This window comes from Zonotrichia albicollis, chromosome Z (genome assembly GCF_047830755.1).
Source record: "Zonotrichia albicollis isolate bZonAlb1 chromosome Z, bZonAlb1.hap1, whole genome shotgun sequence".
In the NCBI taxonomy this organism is placed as follows: Eukaryota; Metazoa; Chordata; class Aves; order Passeriformes; family Passerellidae; genus Zonotrichia; species Zonotrichia albicollis.
In genome coordinates, this window is record NC_133860.1 from 55,811,538 (window position 1) to 55,833,568 (window position 22,031).

Below are 22,031 nucleotides of genomic sequence, written 5' to 3' on the forward strand. Positions count from 1 at the left end.
ATTGAACATAAAATGTTCACATACATTAAGGTTGGATTCAATGATCTGAAGATTTCCCAACATGCACGGTTCATCTAATTCTATGTAAAGCCAGCACAGATCTCTTAAGAGCCAAATGAGCACATTCAAGCTGTATTTACTCTAAGAACGGGGAAAGTAATTTATTTTTCCCCTGGAAATAGTTTGTTGTAGTTAAGCAAGTATGGAAAATTCTAACCTGTAAATGTTTTCAGAAAAAAAAAAGGGAAAATCATGTTGGCCAACACAGACTATTAGTATTCTTCCATAGTGGGAACAAACAAGCATAACAGCAGCTTGTATGAACAAAGTGATGGGAATGTGGGCTGCCACAAAGACTATGTTTTTTCAATCTGTTGCTCTTAATTTTTTTTTTCTGTCTGCAGGTTGTTCTCGTAATAAGTGCAGTAGTACTGCTGTTCTAATGTCTAATCTTAAATCTTTTCTTTATAGGTTCCTCCAGAATTCGACTTCTCTCCTCACAAATACTTTCCAGTTGTGAAGCTTGTTTGAAGTAAAAGACATTTTTTTAGAATACCTGAAGAATACCTGCGTAGCAGATACCAGCTCTAGGAGGGGGGATAACTAGTGCTGCACTCGGACTACGAGGGACGTCCAGGATAAAAATATGTCATGTGGAATATCTGTACCGCTGCCTTTTTGTGATTTGAATGACAACTGCTGTTTTAAAGTGGTTTGTATAAAGTTTATTGGATTGTATGCGTGAAGCTGACTTTAATCAAGTGTAGTATTAAAGAACATTGTATCTTAGTTGATATTATTACAGATTTTGATCATAAATATTTTTGATTACTGAGTTCTGACAAAGTGGTGCATTAGGAACTGAATAAAAATCATGCAATAGAGCCTCTTGTCTGGTGCGCACAGCTAAGCTACTGCAATTCTGCATTTGCAGTCACTTGGAGAAATTTTGAGTTCCTGTATTTTTGTGTAATTGTATCAGAATTGCTCACTTTGAAAGTAGAGAAATGTTGGAGTTTTTTTTTCACCATGTTCTCCAAGCTAAAATGATCTTTATAGAGAACAAGAGCAGAGGAAAATTAGTCATTGAGTAATTGAGTGAGTGATTCCCAGCTGGAATTTTTCGTCTTTGTTCTCCAAGTGCTGAAGAATCTGCACAGCAGATACTCCAGTAGTCACTAGCAATAGCACCAGACACTGAAGACTCTATTTTACCAACTCTGCAACTTTGTTACAATCCTAGTATTTGCTGGTGCAAACAAGGGATTGCTACATTTGCATGATCTTTATTCGCCATTTTGACTGCAATGGGGCTGCTCCATCCTATTGTCTTCTGTAGTAATTTTCAGGTAGATTTCCAAAACAGGAGAAGCCCCAAACCTATCCCTGCCTTCCTGGAATAGTTATGCCTTCCAAGCTTTCAGATGTGAAATAACAGAGGTAAGCTGTAAAAATGCAACCAAGGAAAATATGTTTTTCCTTTGCTACAAGCAAGGAAAAAATGTTCAAAAAGCGGACCAGGCCCTGGCCAAGTCATACTTAGGCCATACAAGCAAATCCTCTGTTGGACACGACATATTTTCATTTTGGTGTACAGTGACGTCCACTGTAGGGATGAGCTCGTAACTCCACATTGGCCATACAAAACATTTTTTGGTGTTAATCCTATAACCTGATTTTACTGTGGGTTAATATCACTTCAGCTTCATCCCCTGAGCAGCAGCACTGCAGAACTAGAGCTTGAAAACAGTGAGTAACCTCTGAAGTGGAACATCCACTTGTCTTCCAGCAATTTGCAGCTTCCTGAAATAAGCAGAAGTACTGTCCTGAAGACATGTTTTTTTCCAAATTCTCTGCTAAAGAGATGGCATATCACATTACATGTTTACTTATCGTCATGATTAATACACTTGAATGTTTCCATATAGCTGCCAAAGGAATAAAAAACCTGGAATATGCAGAGGTAAAATGGCACAGAACATTCATCTGGCTTCTTGTAAACAGTCACAAAATCTTCCCCATCTTAAAGATTCTGAACTACATGACAGTAGCTCAAGGACAGCCTTTGTTATTTCTCCAGAGTAAAAGAGAAAGCAAATTACATGTGATTTGTGGAACCAAGAAAATAGCAATAATAATATTTCCCCTTCTAATTACAATTAGAACTAGATGAATTGTACAAAATAACACCAGTACACCAGAAAAGATTACTTTTAAATGCTTACCTAAATGGATCAAGTGTAATTGTAAAGTAAAGAAAACCAAACCAAAGTGCTAATAAAACACCAAGATGCTTAGAGAAAAGTAGAACTAAAAACTTCAGTAAGAGACAACACTATGTACACCACAGTTCAAAATTAATCTCTTGTTCAGCTGCAGGTCTTTTAATTCTAAAATTCTGTACAGTAGACATACAGGCCTCTTGCCTACTAGAAATCTACCACCCAAGTTAGATTGAAGCACTTGAAGTCATTGTAAAAAAAATGTAGTCCTTGATTTTGAACGCTGCTCTTACGCATGTTGTCGGACCCTTTGCCCTCAGAGGTTTACAAGTGTGCTTTGTACAGAGGTGGTCATATTTATGAAGGACAACATCCAGTTGTTGTCTTCCATAAATATGGAGGACAGGAGAAGCTCAAAAATGTACAGAAGCATAGACAAAACAATTAGTTTTAAAATAATCCTCTGGCAATATATTAATTACCCTTAAGTGTTTGATTCTTTGGAATTTTTAACTTGGTACTGGTAAAGCTATTTATACAACTTGATTTTAGTGTTTCACTGTCTATTTTTTACTGTTAGAATATATGCTTTTTAACAGTCAATATTAAATTCCTGATCAACTTAAATCTCAGCTGCATAATTGTTTACAGATTAAATCCTAGGAAAATTGGTAAACACTTTGATGTTCAAACATGTCGTTATTTGCAAAAAATATCCCAGTAACCAGAGCTTCCCAATGCTTGTCAGAACAGATGCTCATTCCTCTTCTCCCATTTACAAGCATGTTTTCCCTGCTGTGTTGATTGTAGCCCAGACCAGTTAGGTCTTACTTAAATTGTGAAAAACTGTTAGTGAACTGTTTCTGTGTTTAGGCTTAACAGGCATCTTTTGACTTAACTCTGACCTTCACTTCATGACAACTAATACTCTCTTCATACACAAAAGAGCCAGCCTTATCTTAAGGTACAGGATATACTAGTACACTGAAGAACGACACACCACAAAAGGGAGTTACAAAGTGAAGTGCTTTAAGGGAAGGCAAAGACAAATTTATGTTTTCTTAAATGGAATGCTGCTTGGCAAGTTAGTCACAGCTGTCTGGCAGCTGTGCTGTCTTGATAGAGGTTGGTTAATACTCAAAAGCAATGCTCCAAATACAGGTGTCAGTCTTGGGAGCAGACACAAATATAAAAATTTTTTCAAACCAGCTGCCTATACATGGTTGTTGGACTGCAGTTAAGGATGTAAAATAGTTTTTAGTTTACATTTTAGTTTACATTTAACAGAAAAGACTGCCGAACATTAACAAGATGATACATTGTAATTAACGTACAACTTCATAACAACTAAAGCCGCGCCTCTGGAAGGCTGCCTTGTCTTCTGAAGGCATAGTCTGGTTACCTCTGTCAGAAGTCCAGCAGAGAAGATTAGTCATGTTGAACAGATGACATTGCTGTTGTTGTACAAGGCAAGCATTTGCATTCCTCTATTTTCACAAAAGAAAGCGGCCGGGTGGAATAAAGGGTAGTTGCAGTACACAATTCAGAGGGCTTCTGTCATGAAGATGGTGAGTTTGAATTTTTACGCTAAACTTGTGCCCAGTAGTGGTAACCAAACTAAATTGTAGTACTGACTGTGTGGAATCAAACAAAACTTTCAGAAAAATCTTCCTGGCTAATCTCTTTGCAAGAAGCTTCTATTGTCAGAATCCTTTTTGGTTTTTTTTTTAACTTTGAAGCTAAGAACACATCTTGACACTGTACTCTAGGAATTTTATTTAGAGGCCTAGGTACATATATCATTCTGCATAGTATCTGAGGACTACAGTTGTGCTTTATCAGCAGAGAGATCCATCCTTGGCAGAGGACTGCTCATCATCTACCACTAATCCACACATACGCTTACTGCAGTAGGACCATATAAGGTAGCCAACTTCAAAGTTACTAACTTTATTGCTACCTGATTGCAATTTTATAATTGACAGGAAGGAGAAAGTCATTGCCCAGGCCAAACTGCTTTGAAACAAGCCTCCAGAGATATACCTCTTTTCCTCACTGCAACAAGACTAAAACTTCACAAGAAAATACTACTTTGTTTGGGCCCTTAGTCAAGTCTTTAGAAGATAATCAAAACCTTCTAAGATCACTTTGCTTGGATCATGGCTGCATTTAGGTGAAGAGGTGACTCAGTTGTATCATGAACTTCCTTTGTTCACAACTTCTACAGCCCTTCACCATTGTCAGGTAAGTGGTTCTTCATATCTTCATGGTTTTGAACTAATGGGGGAAAAAAAAGAAAAGGTACAGAAATCTCTTTTACGAGGCAGAAGTTCTTCATATAGAAAGTTCTATCTAGAAAACAACAAGAAATTTTGTAAGGACTGTTAAATACTATGTAGCACGGTAAAGTTACAGATACCACACCCCCATTAATGAGCAGGTTTAGTGGTGCTAAACAGAAAACGGGTGACACTATAAACATGAGGGAAAGTTCAAAAAACAAACAAGTTAGCTAGATATAGCTTGCTTCAGGATACCATGCAAAATATGATCTTAACATTTTAAGCATGTGATACTTATATTAAAACTGGTTTTTTTCTTTTTTACCATTTTCAATCCCAGCAAGTGCTGCTTGCTTGTCAGTTTCTGATTCAGCTTCATTTACATCTAAATTGTAATCGACATCCTTGTCCTGGTTCACTTCTTCATGTTCCTGTTTGTCTGGAAGATTAAAATTAAGTCATTTTACGCTATACCATCTGCACACAAGAAGAGTGACTGTAAACATCTTCCACAGAATTACATTACTGCTGAAGGAATTGCTGTTCTGAGTAGGTTTTTATATTATTTTTTCTTTGAAGTGTTAACTTTCAGAGCAACTTTGGCTGTAAATCCTGTCAAAAGAAGCTGATTAAAGACAATCTTTTGGGATTTGCAAAGCATAGCAAAATCTGCTAGTCCTCTGATGAACATAAAGATTATTTTATATAATTTTATATAAAGAAAAATTACACAATTTCAGAATGTATTAAATGAAAGCCTAAGGAAGGGCAAAACCTGAAGTAATTGCTGAAAGGCAAACAAATCTTGTTTGAGCTTGTCCAGCAAGCGGAATGCTATAACTAAAGCGTAAAGTGTTATATGATGTGGCAAATTGTCACAAAAGTACTTTTTTCTCCCAGAAGATTTTCTTCACCCAGTCATTAACTCCTCTCAAGCAACATTTACTGACCATCAGATTTCTTTAGATAGAGGACTCAGATATAAACTGAAACATCCATGTTTTTGAAGACTCACAACAGTCAATTTCAGATACCTGAAGTCTGAGTTACCAGTTTTACTCATGGTAGCTTGTTTTGAAATAGGAATAGCTAGTATTCACACACTGACATTGTAAAAAGACTAACTGTAAAACATCCACGTGTAAGTGCTCTACTCATCAGTGCTTTGGATGATTAATATCTTATTCTTTTCAGATGCATCATATTCTTTTAAAGCCCCAATACCAAAAAGTTTTGGGGTGAATTACCCTAAACACTTTGTAGAGCCCCTGGAGAGACAGTAGGGCTGTTATGGTGATGCAGAGGAACTCAGCCTGGCAGCTTTGTTTTGCACAATCAGAAGCCTGCATCTTTAATGCATGGACTGTAGGTGACTGCTTGGGATTGACACCTTCCACACCACACTGACCTTTAAGAAAACTTGTACTAAGTCTGGCCAGCTTCCACCACTGTTGTAGAAATTATGTCCTACTCCACACTTTAATTTCTTTATTTTTCATTTTGTTACTGTTTTTAACAATACATGACATGCTACAAACCAGCCTTTCCAGGGAGCAAGTCATCCTGCTTATCATCATAACTCAGGAACTGTTCCCGCTCAACTTCCTCACTGGCAGCCTGCTCTGCAGCTGGCTCTGACATATCTTGCCCAGCTACATGTTTCTCATTCTCAGGTGCTTTTGGTTCCTTCTCTGACACAGGCAGCATCTCCTTGTGACCTGCAGCAGCCTTGAGCAACTCTTGAGGTTTTTCCAACTGATTAGAAAGCTGCTCCTCTTCTGCCTTAGGCTCCTGTTTTCTCATGTCAGTTAGGCTGTCTGTTCTTTCTGAAAACAAAAAAATGATTCTGAGTTTAAAAACTAATGCCTTCCAGAGTGGCAAGAATGCTTTGTATTTCTCACTAAATTATTGGTTTTCCTGTGAAAGAGTATCTTCCAATCACACCAGTACCAGATAAGAGAAAGACAACTTATTGTTCCCAGTTCCTAACTGGGAACAGCTAAATAAGGCAATTTCATTTACTGTCAACAGATTAATGCTTCTATATCCTTAAAATTTTGGTATGTGTGGTTAATAAATTGGGCAAGTGAAACAGAGCAGTTTAAATAGAAATTGTGGTATATAAGCATTACGTTTCTCTGTGTTACATCTTATTACCAACAATAAAATTGATTTGGTGTTCAAAAGTAGCTCAAGACAATGCAACACAGGCAGATTTGCAAGTATCCAAGCCTGTTCTTGTTTAAGTGCAGGAATGCTATAATTTATAGTTGACACTAACATATATCTTTTCTCATGTATCTGCATTTTTAATTTTAAAAACCAATTAGATTTCTCAACTAAGCTATATGTAGACACTGTCTTCAGCTGCTAGCCCTCTAAAACGAGAGTTGCATGCTCACAAGATTGTAATTTAAGATAGCATGTAAAAGTAATTAAATTTAAGAATTTAATTTCTGTCACACACACTACAATGCAAAACAGACGCACAGGGATGCATCCATTCAAATAAATATTATCTGAAGTTTAGGCCAAAAGGAACCATTAGGCTAACTAACCTAAACCCATGTGTATCATTTCTCTCACTTGCATTTTGCTCAATGACAACACAGGGAAGTATGGATGTGTGTTTGTTGTAAGCCTAACCTTCAACTATTCCACAGGGAGGAGGGGTACCAGGGTGAATATGTCAAACTTACTAAGAAAGCAAATTTTAAGTATGTTTTAAAATTTTTCCTTCCAAAAGTTGGGTATTTTCTCCATATTAAATTAGGAAGATGACTCCAGAATTGTAAATATTTCTATTTTCTGTTACGTGCAACATGCCATACTACAACAAAACGGAACCAACAAATCCAAGCAGGTTTTCCTTCAGCTGGAAACCTGATGTTCAGACTGCTGGTGTCACTTTTTTCACCCTTACCTGGTGTACAAAAACATTCCTAAATGTTCAGTTGAAAAAGAACTGTTCTCAACAATAGTTGTTAGTGAGACAAGGATTTCCATCTCACCTTTAACCTGCATCAGGTCTGTCTTTCTTACTGTAGGTACTGCTTTAGGAATATTTTCATTGGTTTTCTGCTGTTCCAAGTCATCTTGCTTGAACCCTGCTTGCTTCAAGGCTGGCAGTTGAGTATCAGCCTGTAAAGTGAATACAGCAGATAAGCACTGGTCTATATAACTGCACATGGATTTGAAAGGGAAGTAGAATTTAGGTAAGAATTTTGCATGGGAAAAAAATCCCAACACACTTGGAAATATTTGGACTGGATTTTTATTGGTAACAGATGTAGTGCACAACTCTGTCTATGCAGTAGCGTTTCTATGTAAAAGCATAGCACATCAGGAGAGTTTTAACATACCTTATTTAACTGCAGCTAATGATGAGATTACTGCCCTTCATTATTCTCAGAGTGTTACTGAACAGTAACACCACGTATTTATCCACTGTTGTTCTGCTACTGTGTCAGGGTCAGCAGAGCAAATAAACAGATGCCATTTACTATTAACAGTCTACAGGGCAAGAAAACTGAATTTGGTCATCATTAAACTTCAGCTGAGTAATGCTTGTATAGAACCGGTCTGTAACTATATTAAATGCAGGATTCAGAAAAGTGTAAATTAACCAACTAGAAAATAATACCTGTTTAACATGATGGAGCTTGCTTAAGAATGTACTAAATTCTGGTGCTAGACTGCTGTAAACATCTGACCCACTTAGATATCCAGCCTAAGATGTACACCATCTTGAAGATCCTCCCACTGGGCAATTAAAATTTTATGTATGATTTTTACTTACACTAGCACTGGCTCCCTCACATGGCCCTGCATGACAGAGCTGGCAGGTTTGCCTGCCTGAGGCCCCTTTCCATCTCCTCCCCATCTCTGGATCTAATGGCTGGCAGTCCTGCATTTGGTGCTAGCCCTTTCCCTCATCTATAGCATGGGGAACAGGGAGCTCAGGAATGCCATGCCACCACCTCTCCATAAATTACTCCTAGACTACATTAATTAAACATTTGGGGATGTAGGTTTGTACTATACCTCTTGAGAGACACAGGACTCAACTTATGATTCACAATTAATTTCAGGTGAAAATGAAAGATGGTCAGTGAACTAAGGGATGTACCCAAGGGCTTTCACACAGGTGAAATTAAGAACACCCATACTCTAGGACAGGAATCTAAAGCTGCCTGTAGAGAATGGTGATTCTCCAGCTACAGCATGTTTCTGGAGCTGAATGGAGGTAGAAGAGGTTTAAAAAGATGGGATGGCTACAATTCCCCTAACGTAGTCCCATGGTTCATACGGTACCCCTTGTAGCACTCAGGCTCCTGTCTTCATGGTCTTTGCTAAAGCAGTCAAGACCCTGCTTGCCCTGATATCTGGTGTTAATCTTTCCCCACTGTCATCTCAAAAACACTAAATGAGGGTATAAAGCCAGGGCCAGTGGGGAAGGAGCTGAGCTGAGCTGTTTGTAGATGACTTTATGAGAACAAGCAAAGAGAAAGACTTGAAAGGAAAAAGAAAGAAAAAGAAAACAAAAATATAAGCTCAGATATGGGGTTGCCTGCCTGGCAGCCCTGCACCAGGGACTTCTATGGGACAAAGAAGCTACAGTTATTAACTCCAAATAAAGGTCTGCTTCCACTGTCATTGGAAACCAGAATGCTTTCCCAGTCATCATCAACTCACTGCATTACCATCACTGCTCTCCAGAACCACCCCAAAGGAGGTAGTTGTATCAAGGTAGGGATCAGCTTCTTCCAGGTAACAAGAGAAGGACAGTGGGAAATGGCCCCAGGTTGCAACAGAAGAGTTTTAGATTGGATATTAGGAAAATTTTCTTCATTAAAAGTGTGGTCAGGTTTTGGAACAGGTTGTCTAAGCAGAGGAATTGCCATTCCTGGAAGTTTTCTGAAGGTGTGCCACAAAAGTTTGGCACTTGGAGACAGCTGAGTGGTGAACACAGCATTGCTTGGTTAATGGTTGGACTTAGAGTATCTTACAGGTCTGTTCTGACCTTAATCATGTTATGATTCTATAACTGGCAGAGGACTATGTCAATTCAATTCATGCAAACATTGGACATTGAACATGAAATACACATGGAGCCCATTTTGCTCTATACCTTATACCAGTTTGGTGAAAAAAACCCAGAGTGTTACAAATTCATTTGTTCTGTGGGGCTTTTTTTGTTGAACTTTTGGTTTTGTTTCATTTTTAAAAAATTAAATTAAAAAAAAAAGCCAAACATGCAGAGAAAGAACAAGCATATGCACATTCAGAGACACAAACCTTCATGTCAGGTACCATACAAATGAATGGGCAGTCTTATGGTATAGGAAGTCTCACAGCTGACAGAATTGTTTCCTGTTACCAATTGTCATTGGTACTGTCAAGAGCATAGCTTCCCATTTATCCAAGGAGGGCAGTAAAACAAGGGCAATAAAACACTATGTTGTCAAATGTTCATTCAGTCACTTGGAAAAATGAACACAGAAAGAAGTAGCTAAGTCACCAAGAAGCCAGAGTTGCAGCATGACTACTTGGTTGTTTTGAAAAGCATTTAATTTCCATCAAAGCCAGGCAGAACAAGATCTTTTTGTGTCAACACCATGAAGCCCAGTATCAAAAACTAATCTAGCATTAACACTTACCGATGTGTGATAAGCAAATGGTACTGCAGAATATTTGGTTACTGCAATAAAGATATTCAGAAGAACTCCATCTTCCTTGAATCAGTAAAATAAAAATGCTGTATTTAAACATGGTTCTATTCTATAAATAATTCAGCTCCTTAAGATCACTCTCTGTAGTGGAAGTCATCAGAAAATGAGCATAAGACTATCTTTCGCTTTTTGTTGGGCATGAATTATTCTGCAAAAATACTGAGCCTGGACTTAATAGCAAGAAGTTACCTCTTAATTACACATGCAAAATCCCTTTACTTACCTTAAATTTCTAGCTAAGTAATTCTTAATGTCAAATAGATTCAAAGGGCATATGCTGATTTTTTAAGTAGCTGGATAAAAAGATAGTAATTGAAGATGTTGTATTTTCTTCAGCCAAGAAGTATGCATCATTCTTCAAATTACAGAGCTCTAAGTAAAGCTGTTTAGTTATTAACCAACCAACACTCCATTTTTTTTCTGTCTTAAGACAGACCTTCTATTACATAAGCACATACATCTTAAAAATAGGAATTACTCCAGCTTAAAACACTGGGCAGAAACATACATAGATTTGTCAGGGTCATCTTGCACAAACTATAAGTATGCTTTTATGAAAGCAAAAGGTTGATATTCTTGGGCAAGCAAAAAACTGAGAAAGTTACAGCTTGGCCAAAGAAACACGGCCACATACTAGGGAACACAAACAGACAGAAATTATTTAGGCATTAGCTCTTTTGAGACCAACCCATTTTATATATAAAAAGGATAAGAGATAACCTGCTCTGCCTCACACATAATCTGCTTTGAGTAAAAATTGCCTCCAACTATTCACTTTTGTGCAGGAGACTGAAATTGTCCTGCAGAGGGGCTTCAGTAAAATTCCTCAAGTTCCTTCTCAGATAATTTATCTTGCAAACTGGAAATGGTAAAAAAAATCCCAAAAATGCAAACACATATACAGAAACAAACAAAGCAAAGGAATCTAGTGCAAGTAATTGTAATTAAAACCTATTGCAAAGCCACACTAAAAATTACCTTGACCACCTCTTTATTAGGGTCTTCCCTAGGTAAACTTTCTTACACAAGATATATTTGACAAACTAACTATATCATCTCCAAATTATGCAAGTTCTATTTACTTACAAAGATGTATTTACTATTTATTTTTTATCTACTTATTTGATACTGTTTATAAAAACTATTTCCAAGAGCTGTGTAACTTTTATTTGAAGGTAAAACTGGATAGCACTTCCTGTTTGTAATGCTTCTTTCATGTTGCAGCTTTCACATAGTGCAGGTTCCCAGAATAAAAGGTCACTTCAGTACAACACTTTAGTAGTTCTGTCTCCCCCATTTTACATAAAGGACTGGACACATACTGAAACCATTACCTATGGGAATCTCTGGGCAGATGTTTTAACTGTCTTCTCACATGCTTTTTCACCTCTTTGTAAAACCAAGATTCATTCCTCACTGCCTTACCCTTTTCACATCTGAAGCCATCAAATTTAGCCTTCTCCTAGCCAAAGAAAAAAGGTATATTCCACTAAACCTCCACTGCCTTTGTAATGAGAGTAGGCTACTCAGGCAGAGTGAAAGGCCCTACTGCAGTCACGTGTGAAAAGTCTAACTTCTAAAACCTCTGTTTCTTCAGTAATCCTGAAGAAAGGGCTATTTTGGTACAGAAATAAACTGGGTGCTTTCCCACCCAAGAGCTTGACTGCCTCTTTCCAGGGCCATCCATATCAAGCTTAATCAATCCTATCCCTGACCAAATCCCATATCAATGAAGATGCATGAATAAATCATATGTCATGACAACAGAATGAACTGAAATTACCTTTTCTCAGGATTTTCTGCCACCCTCTGCACCCCAGGAGAAAAAGCCAGCTAACACGCAGCCAACCTAATTGCCAAGCCTGCCCTACCATAGTGAGCTTTCAATAAGTTCAGCAATGAATTTGTGATTCTTTGGCTCAGAATATCTGACATCAAACAGCTAAGATATTTGATTATCCCTTTATTCCTATAGTAAAATGCTGACATAAAGGACTTCTGTGAAGATTCATAGCTCATGATCTTTGGACTACAATATTCAGGGTTTGCTGCTTCTCTGAAGTGATTCACAGCTTATCCTCATCCTTAACACACAAAGCAACTAAGTACTTCAACAAAGTCAAAAGGTATTATTAACTAAAGTTCAGTTGTGTAAATATTCCTTAATGGAACCCACACCACTTCTGGCATCACCTCTCAAATTCTGCCCATCTCAGAGACATGGTGATTTGGAATCTCCTGCAGGACATCTCTTTGTTCTGAATTTCAAATCACCCCATTTCCCACAGATCAGAAACATTCAACAAATGCTGAAGAAGTGAAAAATTTAATGAGATGGAGAAATGCTATTAGGAGATAGCAGAAAGGTGAATAATCAGTTAAGAATTTTAAAAAAAGTATTTTCAAGAAATTATCCAAACCATACCCGGCTATCTTCTGCGACGTCTTTGTTTTCTTTGATTTGTGGTACATCACTATTCTTTTTTCTAAGTTCATCTATCCTTTCTTCACATTGTTCTTTTAATTCTTTCATCTGGTTGATGCACTGTGAGCTGAAAAAACCACGAACAAGATGATTAAGTTTCATCCAGACTCTTCTATAGGGTAATTTTGTAAAATTAACTAATTTTTTTTTCCTTCATATATTTATGTTTTTCTTTACGTTTATTATTGCCTTAATTCTACTACAAAATTTAAACTATTTTGTCTGAGCAGCTCAACAAGCTACATAATTTTTCCATTGTGTGTTTGCTAACCAGTCAAGTCCAGGTAAGTTAAAATCAATTTTGATCCTTGAAGCATTTCTAGTATGATTACAGAAATTCATATTTTGATTTTAGCCAGAAAGACAAAACAGAAAAGTACCAGCTGAAATAGAAAACAGATGTAATCAAGTGTTAGCAAACTGAACACACCTCCTCAGTATTTCAGCAAAGTGCAGCGCTGCCAGTTGTAACAAAACATATGTTACAGACGTGGAGTTCACTAGCAGCTACTGTAAATTCCAGAAGGAATATATTCTAAAGATGCAAGCACTGTGTATCTTTTAACAAACTTTTAATAGTTACAAAGCACCGTCAGGATCTCAACCTTTGTGACAGCAGTCTTCTGTCTGCATCCATGCAGCCTGCCTTTCCCTCACAGCTCCCTAACTCCTAGCTAAGGTCTGCTGCTTGCAGCAGTGCTTTTCCTAAAGCTGCCAGGGCAGTGCTCTCCCCTTCTGTGGATGTGCTGGGGATTCTGTGCAAAGCTCAGGAGTTTTGGCAATCTGTTTCTCAAGGCAAGTGGCTGCAGTCAGGGCAAGAGGCTGTAGTCAGGGCAAGATCATCCTTTTTCTCCCACTCTTTTCATTAGCCATTTTATAGCTTTCAGTTTATATCAAAGGTAGACAAAGACCTAGTGAATAACAAACCAAGACAAGCATTATCCCATAACACACACAGAAGCCTTAGAAACTAGTCATCATGTGAACCCAAGTATGCTCTGACCCCACTGTGAACAGGAACAGCAGTTTGAGTGGATCCCAATAACAAATGTGTCACACAAGGGGAAAATACATCAACTTCAGTATCCACTGCCCTGGAGAGCCTGCCCAAGGAAGAGCAGGCTCTTGGCTGGGGACCACATTTTCTTTTCCATGCTAATCGAGCAACAAAGAAGTTTTATGGGATTTTAAAACCTTTTCTCCTTTCTCTCTCTCCTCTGTTTTTCCACTCAAACGTAACTTCCAGTTTTTATATATACAATCAGCTACAGACCTTGCAAACATATCTTTCTGCATTTGAAATCTTTTCCAGCAACCTTTACACAACAGTATGGTCAACATACTGCAAGTTTCTTATCCCCATCACTAAGACTAAGAAGGGGGGTGAATTTCTCCTTATTCTGGCTCTGACTAGTGTTATTCTAACACTGGTCTAATATTCTCAATACCCTCCGCACAACAGCAGCTGCTTCAGAGAGGCATGCTGCAGTTTCTCAAGCTGAAAATAAACTACTGTGTAATCCAAAGGAGTTTCCAGGCTACGTGCACTTTATCACAACAAATTACTCATTTTTATTGCACTTTCACCCTTCTCCAGCCCTGCCTTTCAAAGGCAAAAAATCCCTTCTGTAGTTCACACCTAGAAAGGAAGAACAGTAGCAGACATATATGCTAACTGACTTACTACCTTTATTATGACTTCTTGTAGACCAGACATTATTCTAACGTCTGATTTGACAGTGCTAATACATGGAAGAGTCACCAAATAAGCCATGCTTTAAACTGGTGAACATCAAAGACAGTAAAACAGAGTAGGCTTGAGTTATACTCACATTCACTATTTTCTAAGAAATAAAAGAACATATTAATTGTGTAACAATTTGCAAGTTTGAAAAAGATGCAGTACATAGACAACCTGATGTCAGAGTATTTGAGAAAGCTTGCACTTTGATCCCACAATGCACATGAAAATAAAGCTCAGTTAACATCTGTGACAAACCCTCACCATTTTAAGCTTATTATCTGTAACAGAATTCTCTTTTTTTAAATGAGACTTGAATACTCTACTCATGCTTACAACAGCTTCTAGTGTACAGGGATAGCCTTAGTTCATCCATGCAGTTATGCAACCAACAAAGCTCTTTAGGAACAAAAATGCATTTGAATACTGGAATGTATTCAATAACAATTTCGAAAAATGAGTCCAGAGGCTTTTGTTTCACTCTGGCTGCTGCAGGAGAGAAGGGTCAGTGCGCCAGTGAGCCTTTGCTGTAGAAGCTCTAACCATGACCAGACAGCATTGGGCACAGTGCACACCAAGGGTTCATTGTGAAGCTGACTGCTGAGGAATGCGCACTCCTTTTGCACACAACACCACAGCTCCTGCTGACTTCTGCATGGAAAACACTAAGCTTGTTCCAAAAACGCTAAGATGAAACTTCAATACTCCAGTACAAAAAGACAAAATGATTTTTTTTTCCCTTCTAAGTTCATAGATTTTTGTTTTTATGCATTCCATATGCACAACTGCTTTTACCACTGTCTTCTACAGAACAGTAACTGAATGTTTAAGAAGAGTAATTTACAACGTGCCACTTGAAAAAGACATTTGGCTTCTGTCATCTTTTTATAACATTTTCATTATTTTCATACAAATAATATGGTCCCTCTATTTTTGCACTGGGCACAGTGTACTTGCTACGGTACTTGCTTGTACTTGCTACCTGCTAAGGTGCAAAACCTTCATCCATGCAAATCCAGGTAAAACAAAGAAGCACATAATCAGGTCTAATGCCCCTTCCTGGCAAGGCAGATGAACAGAGAGGCAACACAGCAGTTTATTCCTAATTGGGAGGGGAGGAAGGAAGACAGATTAAAAATAACATTTGGAGTCATTCCAATAATTCTTATTTTTCTAAGCCCACAATCACATTGGGAAAAGGCTGTTTGTTTTAAAGTGACAGTATTAAGCGAGCATGTAGCAAAGAGGAACATATGTAGCCAAGCACCACCACGTATCCATTTCTGCAATTACCTAAACAATGTAAAGTTAGTTGTGTAAATTAGTTTAGGGGAGAAATATTAACATTGCAACATCCTCCCTAAAGGTAAACAACAAGCAATGTTTTAAAATTACATGCTCCTCCTAGAATCGTGTGAATACTGCACAGTACTGAAGCTATAAATTATTTTATGAAAATTTGAGTCCAAAGTTTGTTTTCCTCTCTTGTACTCTTAGGAAAAAAGTCTAGAAACAGAAAATGAACATTAAAGTATTTTGCAGCAAAGCTAGTGAAGACAGCATTGCTCCTTGGCTGAGATAACTGCCTTTACAGACTCCCATGAAGGCTCTGCAGGGAATGGTGCACCTGCCTCAAGACCAACCAGAAGCAGACCAGCTAGCTGAGTCTTTGTTCAACTATCACATGGCTGATTTATCACACTTGTCTCTATACTTACCCTCATAAAAGCAAACCCATTTTTACCACTGTATCATGCTTAGCTCTTCACCTTGAGCCAGACCACACCTTGGAGCCATGCTGTCTGAATACAAACTTCCTCTGTTAAACAAAGAGGGATTCTTTATGGTACACTACCACAAGCAAGGGGTGCTCTGTCAGTGATTTCCTCAACACAGCCATGCTTGTAAACACTTCACCAGATATGGGTAATAAACCTCCAAGTTTTCCTAAGCCAGACATTTGCTGCGCAGCACTTCCCTGTACGTGTATATCAATCCAGTGCTTAGCAGGTGCACCTCTCATGTGGAGCATGACTGTCCAGCAGATAGAGATATTTGTGCTATATACAGATCTATTAGCTCCTGCTGATCTCAGACTTAGAAGACAACACTGGAAAACAGACTCAGTGACTAGCACAGAACAATTAACAGAGGTCCATGGGTCTCAGGTCTGTCATTTAGCTAAACAGCCAACAGACAGTGCTTAACAACCAGGGTACACAACAAACAGGGGAGAGGCCCCTTAACACACAGCTTATTGAAAGGCAGGTACAAACTAAAGTTTCTGACTTCCTTCTCCTTTTCTGTTAGAAGTCTTAAATTCTCCCCTAATGTAATCCATCCAGGTAATCTTTATTGCATGAGTAATAATCCTAAAAAAGGTGACAACCAACTGGTAATCAGTAAGTATCACAGAAGCACTAGCATTAATCTGCAATTCTAAGGTGGAGGGAAAAATAAAAATAAGAAAATATTTACTTCAATTGTAGCCTGCAGAATTCAAGTTATTTGAGTGTCATGTTCCACTTTCAGTTATAATTCCTACAAACCTGGCTAAACAATGGCTGCTGAAAAAATACCTATCACTACAACAATTACATTCTTGATGGAACATCATTACGAGAACATACAAACAGTAAATTCTAATGCTTTTTTATATCTATGCACAAGGGGGAAGATATTACAGATTGTGAAGGCAGGTAGAATAAACAAGAATATTACTGAGCAGAAAGAACTGAGGAGAAATTCCTAGAAATACCAGAAATGTGTGTTTAGTATAAGTAACTTTCAGTTATCCATGCTTTAAAATTCAGTTCGAAATATTAAGAAAAAGCCATGACTAGGTAAGTCATGTAAAGCAGAATACATGAGTTTGATGGTACCAGAAATTCCTAAGACCTCTGTCAGTTCAATAAGGTACAGCTTCTCATCAGGTATTCCCCTACCTCAATTCAAACTTCTTCACAGTTTAACTTCTTGCTGTTTCAATTTTCCCACACAATTCTTAAGTGATAATATTGCTACCTTTATCCTCATGCAATAGAAGGAATATCAAGAAGTTTCTGGGCATAGAGAAGAAAAACTGTGGAAAGTTAATGCTATTCTCCAAGATCAACAGTGAGCAATTTTAGATGAGTCAGATGTTACTTGTCTCTTTCAAAACATGTATTTACTAACAGAGCTATAGCTAACACAGGACTACTCTGGGTTATAACCAAGTCACCTACAATTTGGGAAGCCAAAATTTCCTAAAGAACATACTTACAGATCATATGAGAACTTCCTCTGAAGGTTAGTCTGGTTCTTCTGAAACCAGTAAACATCCAGCTGTAGCTTTCCATATTCCGTCTGCAACTCTTTCAAGTGTTCTGGTCAAAGCAGCATTAAAATGCACATTAAGATACACATATACATATAGATTCTAAACCAGAAACATCAAGAAACAAATTTGCAATAACAATGCTAAATTTATTCATCTGTCATGCAAACTGCTTTTCATAAACAAATGCATAGATAATTGTTGAATTTATTCAGCAAGGGTGCATGGGATCTGGTAAGAATAACCTTTCAGCATAATATATTGGCAAAACAGTATAATACATATTTTTACCTACTTTTCCTCTTAAGGAATACACAGAACTGATATGCAAACCCTGCTAAGTTGCAGTCTGGAAAACCTTTACATTTGTGAAATCAATCACAGCACAATATAAAACAGCATTCACATTTATCAATCTTGCAATGTTTCCCTGAATAATATGTAATGTATACCCATGTTCCATAGCAACAGAGGCATCTATGATTTAGTGTTTTCTTCCTGATAGAAACCTCTGTGAGACAGCATCAGAAGACAACACCACAACATACATACTTCATAGGATTCATTCCCAAGTACCCCCAGAATACATTGCTAACAACAATTTTGAAACACTACCATGATTAGAAATTAATTAGACTGACTTTTTAAATTTAATATAGGATTTGTGAATTCCTCTGGTGCTAAAATGCATAACCCCACAGCTCAGGGAAGAATGCAAGAATATGTTGCCAGGTAAAATGAAGAAAAAAATGATGTAACTTAGTTCTATTTACGTTCTATCATAAGAGTCAGGAGTACTACATCAAGCACTACATAGACAAATCCTCCTACTACTGTGGCAGATTAGACTGACACTTAACTGGAACCTTGCAGATGAAATATCTAAGTCATAGCAGCTTCTGTACCGCCCCCATGACTTGAAGAAAGGCACCATTCTCATAAGACCACAGAAAAATCCAAGTCTTAAAGACAGGGAGCCTAAAAAATCAGTATGAGAGAGTCAAAGGGGTACCACAACATACCTCGTAGACTCTGAATCAGCCGATCATTTACTGTGATGTTACTCATCAGCACTGCCTGAAAGAAACAGAAAAAACTCCAGTGTTTTAATTGCAAAGGACCTGTATTACCATTATAAACAACACCTATCAAAGCACTTGTAACAAGATCTTCTTTTTGTGCGCCACAGTTCTGACACAGTTCAACAGTGTCACAGTTGAACAAAACCTTTTAGCTGCTTTAGAGATCTCCTACTGCAAACAACATTCACTTCAACCCAGATTTTCCAGTATAGGCGAGTGAGGGAAGATATCACCACACAAATGAAAAGAGGAAGAATTTAAAGGAATTTATAGATACTAAAATTGCTTGTCACTTTATTCTAATTTCATCTCATTACTGGAGTCACAGTCAGACTTTATTTATCTCTTGAAGGAAGAACACAACATCACAGCTCACAATCAATTACCCTCTCACTCAGGAATCAATACATATGTATTCAGGCATGCAAAGATAAGCTATGAAAGCATTCATCATTCAGCATAAAACAACTCCATGAAAGCAGTGTGAAACCCTTGCATTGTATCCCTTTTCTACCTTTCTTCTCGACTGCTTTCATGTTGGAGTGGCCTTCCTCCACTCCTTCACTTTGTTCGCCCTTTCATTCTGAAGAGGCAGTCAACATAGGAACATGTTTCGTCTATTCTTTCATCAATCTCCATCTACCATTTCATATACACACATTCCCCAAAACACATGAAAACTGAATCAAGTCATAGCTAAGTGAAATTATTCCTGTGAGGCAGATGCCAGGATAACTCAGATTCATATGCATAATTTAGCAAGTCTGGTGCACAAGAGTGCTTAAGAATACAAAAAAGAGAACCACCGACTCTTCAGAAACAATCCAGTACAGCCTTAGGAAGGCATTTCTCAGGCTTCATTGTCAGTTTCCCTACTATCCTTGTCCTGGGAAACCCTCAGGGTTCTTCAATGGTCCCAGAAAATCAACTCCTCTGTTTCCCAAAGTTTCTGCTCTAGTATTGATGTGTGTGTATGTCCACACCCAAAAAGAAGTTGCAGCATCCACTCTGTCTGCCCAAGTCACCCTGAAACATTGACAGCATTGTTGGTGCCTTTCTTCCCAAGGCTACAGTAATAAGAGCCAGCTGATTGCATGAGTGCAGCGTTCAATAAATCTGAGTGGAACAGGACCCAGCCGGGCAGTAGATTTGTCTTCGAATGACCCTTTAAAGAGTCACACTTCACAGAGGTGGTCATTCAGCTGTTGCTAAGTATTTCTACACCATTCTGTAGGTACAGCTGTTTTGTGAACACCACCATGAAACCTCAAGAAAAAAAGGTCATGCTGTAGCAAAAAGAAATTCAAAAAACAGTAACAACTTGTATGTAGGATCGTTTATCTCTCCCTCTCCTTTCTCACAGGATAGGTAAATAAGAAATTCACTCTTTTTCACTGGTTTATTAGGAAAAGGAAATTAATGTTTCACTGGAAATTCCTAGTTTTGCTATTGTGTGGACAATGTAGTCAGGTTGTTCCAGGATTACTACCTTCAGGATAATACAGCATTGGCCACTACCAGAAACTATCAGTGGACTAGAAAAATCAGCATGATAGAGCAACTTGTAATTGTATATTCTTAGAGTTTTTTGTGGGGCTTTGTTGGTTTTGGTTCTATTTATTGGGGGGAAAGGGGAGGGACTAGTGGGACCGAATGGGGGGGTCCTTAAAAATCAAACTCCTAAATTCCAGGATCACTTATGTGACAGTAAACATACAAGTGTTACATGTTTTGAACATTAGGACAATAATAACTGTGATTAGCTGAAGTAAGAAAAATTACTTTCCACATTAAAAAAAAGTCTCTTTGAATCACAGCAGGGAAAAAAATATGTCTGCCTTGGTCTCTATGGATTGCATATAAAACTTCCTTTTGGCAATGCCACACCTATCTCCTTGAAAATGCGGGCAACAGTCCAGGCAAAAACCTGTTAAATCCTAGTTAGCTGTTTAACTTGAGCAGGAAACACTGTTTAATAATTTACAGCACAGCACTGCAACTGCCACCTTCCAATCACACTAAGTCAATAACATCAGGCTTTCCATTCTTTTTCCTATCATTCAAGTGTTAACTAATTTTCACTTTGTGGCTGAAAATTAAGCAAACATTATTTACTTTTGGGGTTTTATGCTGGTCAAGAATGAAAACTGCTGGGAAGTACTCAGCAGACACATGCCAATACTCAGTTCTAGAAAGAAAATCACATTTTAAACTTCATTTAGCCCAGAAAACAATAGCTATAATCCCCAAGAGCAAAAAATCCAGCTTTGGAAAAATTCCCCTATTACCACACCAAAATCTGATATACTGTGATACAGTAAACATATAATATAGCTCCAGCTTATTCTACTCATAAACATGTTTGCACAGAAGTCTTTATGACTACCAAAGAGGAAAAAACCAAATCTTTTGATTGAAGACAATGCTGTGGACAGCAGCGCTTCAAACATCAAAACTCAAAAGTCACACTTCCACCAGTAGTGTGGGAAACAAACTGCTCCAGCTGTACAGCAAATTTTTTAATAATAGCAGCTGAATTGTTTATTATTCACCACAGAACATGCCTACATAAGTATTATTCCAGTTAAGAGACACAAAGCTAAAGCTACTGTTTAAAAATAATCGAGCATAATGCAGAAATATGCATGAGGAAGCTTTGAGATAAATTATTTGAAGGGGTTTTTTTGAGCACATACTTGGGACTATGTAAATGCATTTGATCTGAATAATGCGGAACAGTATTCTCCATACACATATTCATTGGTGGTACTACTACAGTAACTCCTCCAGCATTTGCTACTATCAAGAACCAAGCTAACCCAAGCACATTGAACTGACATGTGTCCTTTCTAACACTGACTGTATGTGGTGGATGTAAAAGCATAATTAGCATGTATATAAAAGCATAACTGCAACAGAAAAAAGAAAGGAAATAGTTTGATAAGCATAAATACTAAAACTTAAGAAAAAAGGGGCTCTGCATACACAAATATAGCACAAAGGAGAAAAAGATAAGCCACAGAATCAGTAACTCAACTGGTAGGAACAAAACCAACTGTGAATAAAGCAGGATGGGAAGGTAAAATTTATACACGCAGAAACAGACATTTATAATTAACCAGGGAAAAGGAGAGCACTTATTTCATGATTAACTCAAACTGATTTAAG

The 22,031-nt window shown here is 37.8% G+C and overlaps 2 protein-coding genes across 10 annotated transcripts in view; one reads left to right on the forward strand and one right to left on the reverse strand.

Annotated features, from left to right (window-relative positions):
* The window catches only part of NAA35 (N-alpha-acetyltransferase 35, NatC auxiliary subunit), a 26,092-nt gene extending 25,286 nt beyond the window's left edge, over nt 1–806 (forward strand). For all 3 annotated transcript variants that reach the window (XM_005489808.4, XM_074532602.1, XM_014269028.3), the window contains one exon: nt 472–806. In XM_005489808.4, the coding sequence (XP_005489865.1) occupies nt 472–531 (60 nt within the window). In that variant the 3' untranslated portion in view covers nt 532–806. The remainder of the gene's footprint in view (nt 1–471) is intronic.
* GOLM1 (golgi membrane protein 1) overlaps nt 561–22,031 on the reverse strand; it is a 42,184-nt gene continuing 20,713 nt past the window's right edge. For 5 of the 7 annotated variants that reach the window (XM_074532605.1, XM_026795180.2, XM_026795179.2 and 2 more), the window contains 8 exons: nt 18,804–18,858; nt 17,728–17,830; nt 15,445–15,564; nt 12,662–12,788; nt 7,516–7,645; nt 6,043–6,330; nt 4,830–4,943; nt 3,918–4,499 (listed from right to left, as the gene is read on the reverse strand). In XM_074532605.1, the coding sequence (XP_074388706.1) occupies nt 4,444–4,499; nt 4,830–4,943; nt 6,043–6,330; nt 7,516–7,645; nt 12,662–12,788; nt 15,445–15,564; nt 17,728–17,830; nt 18,804–18,858 (993 nt within the window). In that variant the 3' untranslated portion in view covers nt 3,918–4,443. Of the gene's footprint in view, nt 4,500–4,829; nt 4,944–6,042; nt 6,331–7,515; nt 7,646–12,661; nt 12,789–15,444; nt 15,565–17,727; nt 17,831–18,803; nt 18,859–22,031 lie in introns of all 7 variants that reach the window. The other 2 variants (XM_074532608.1, XM_074532607.1) reach the window with 2 other exon arrangements.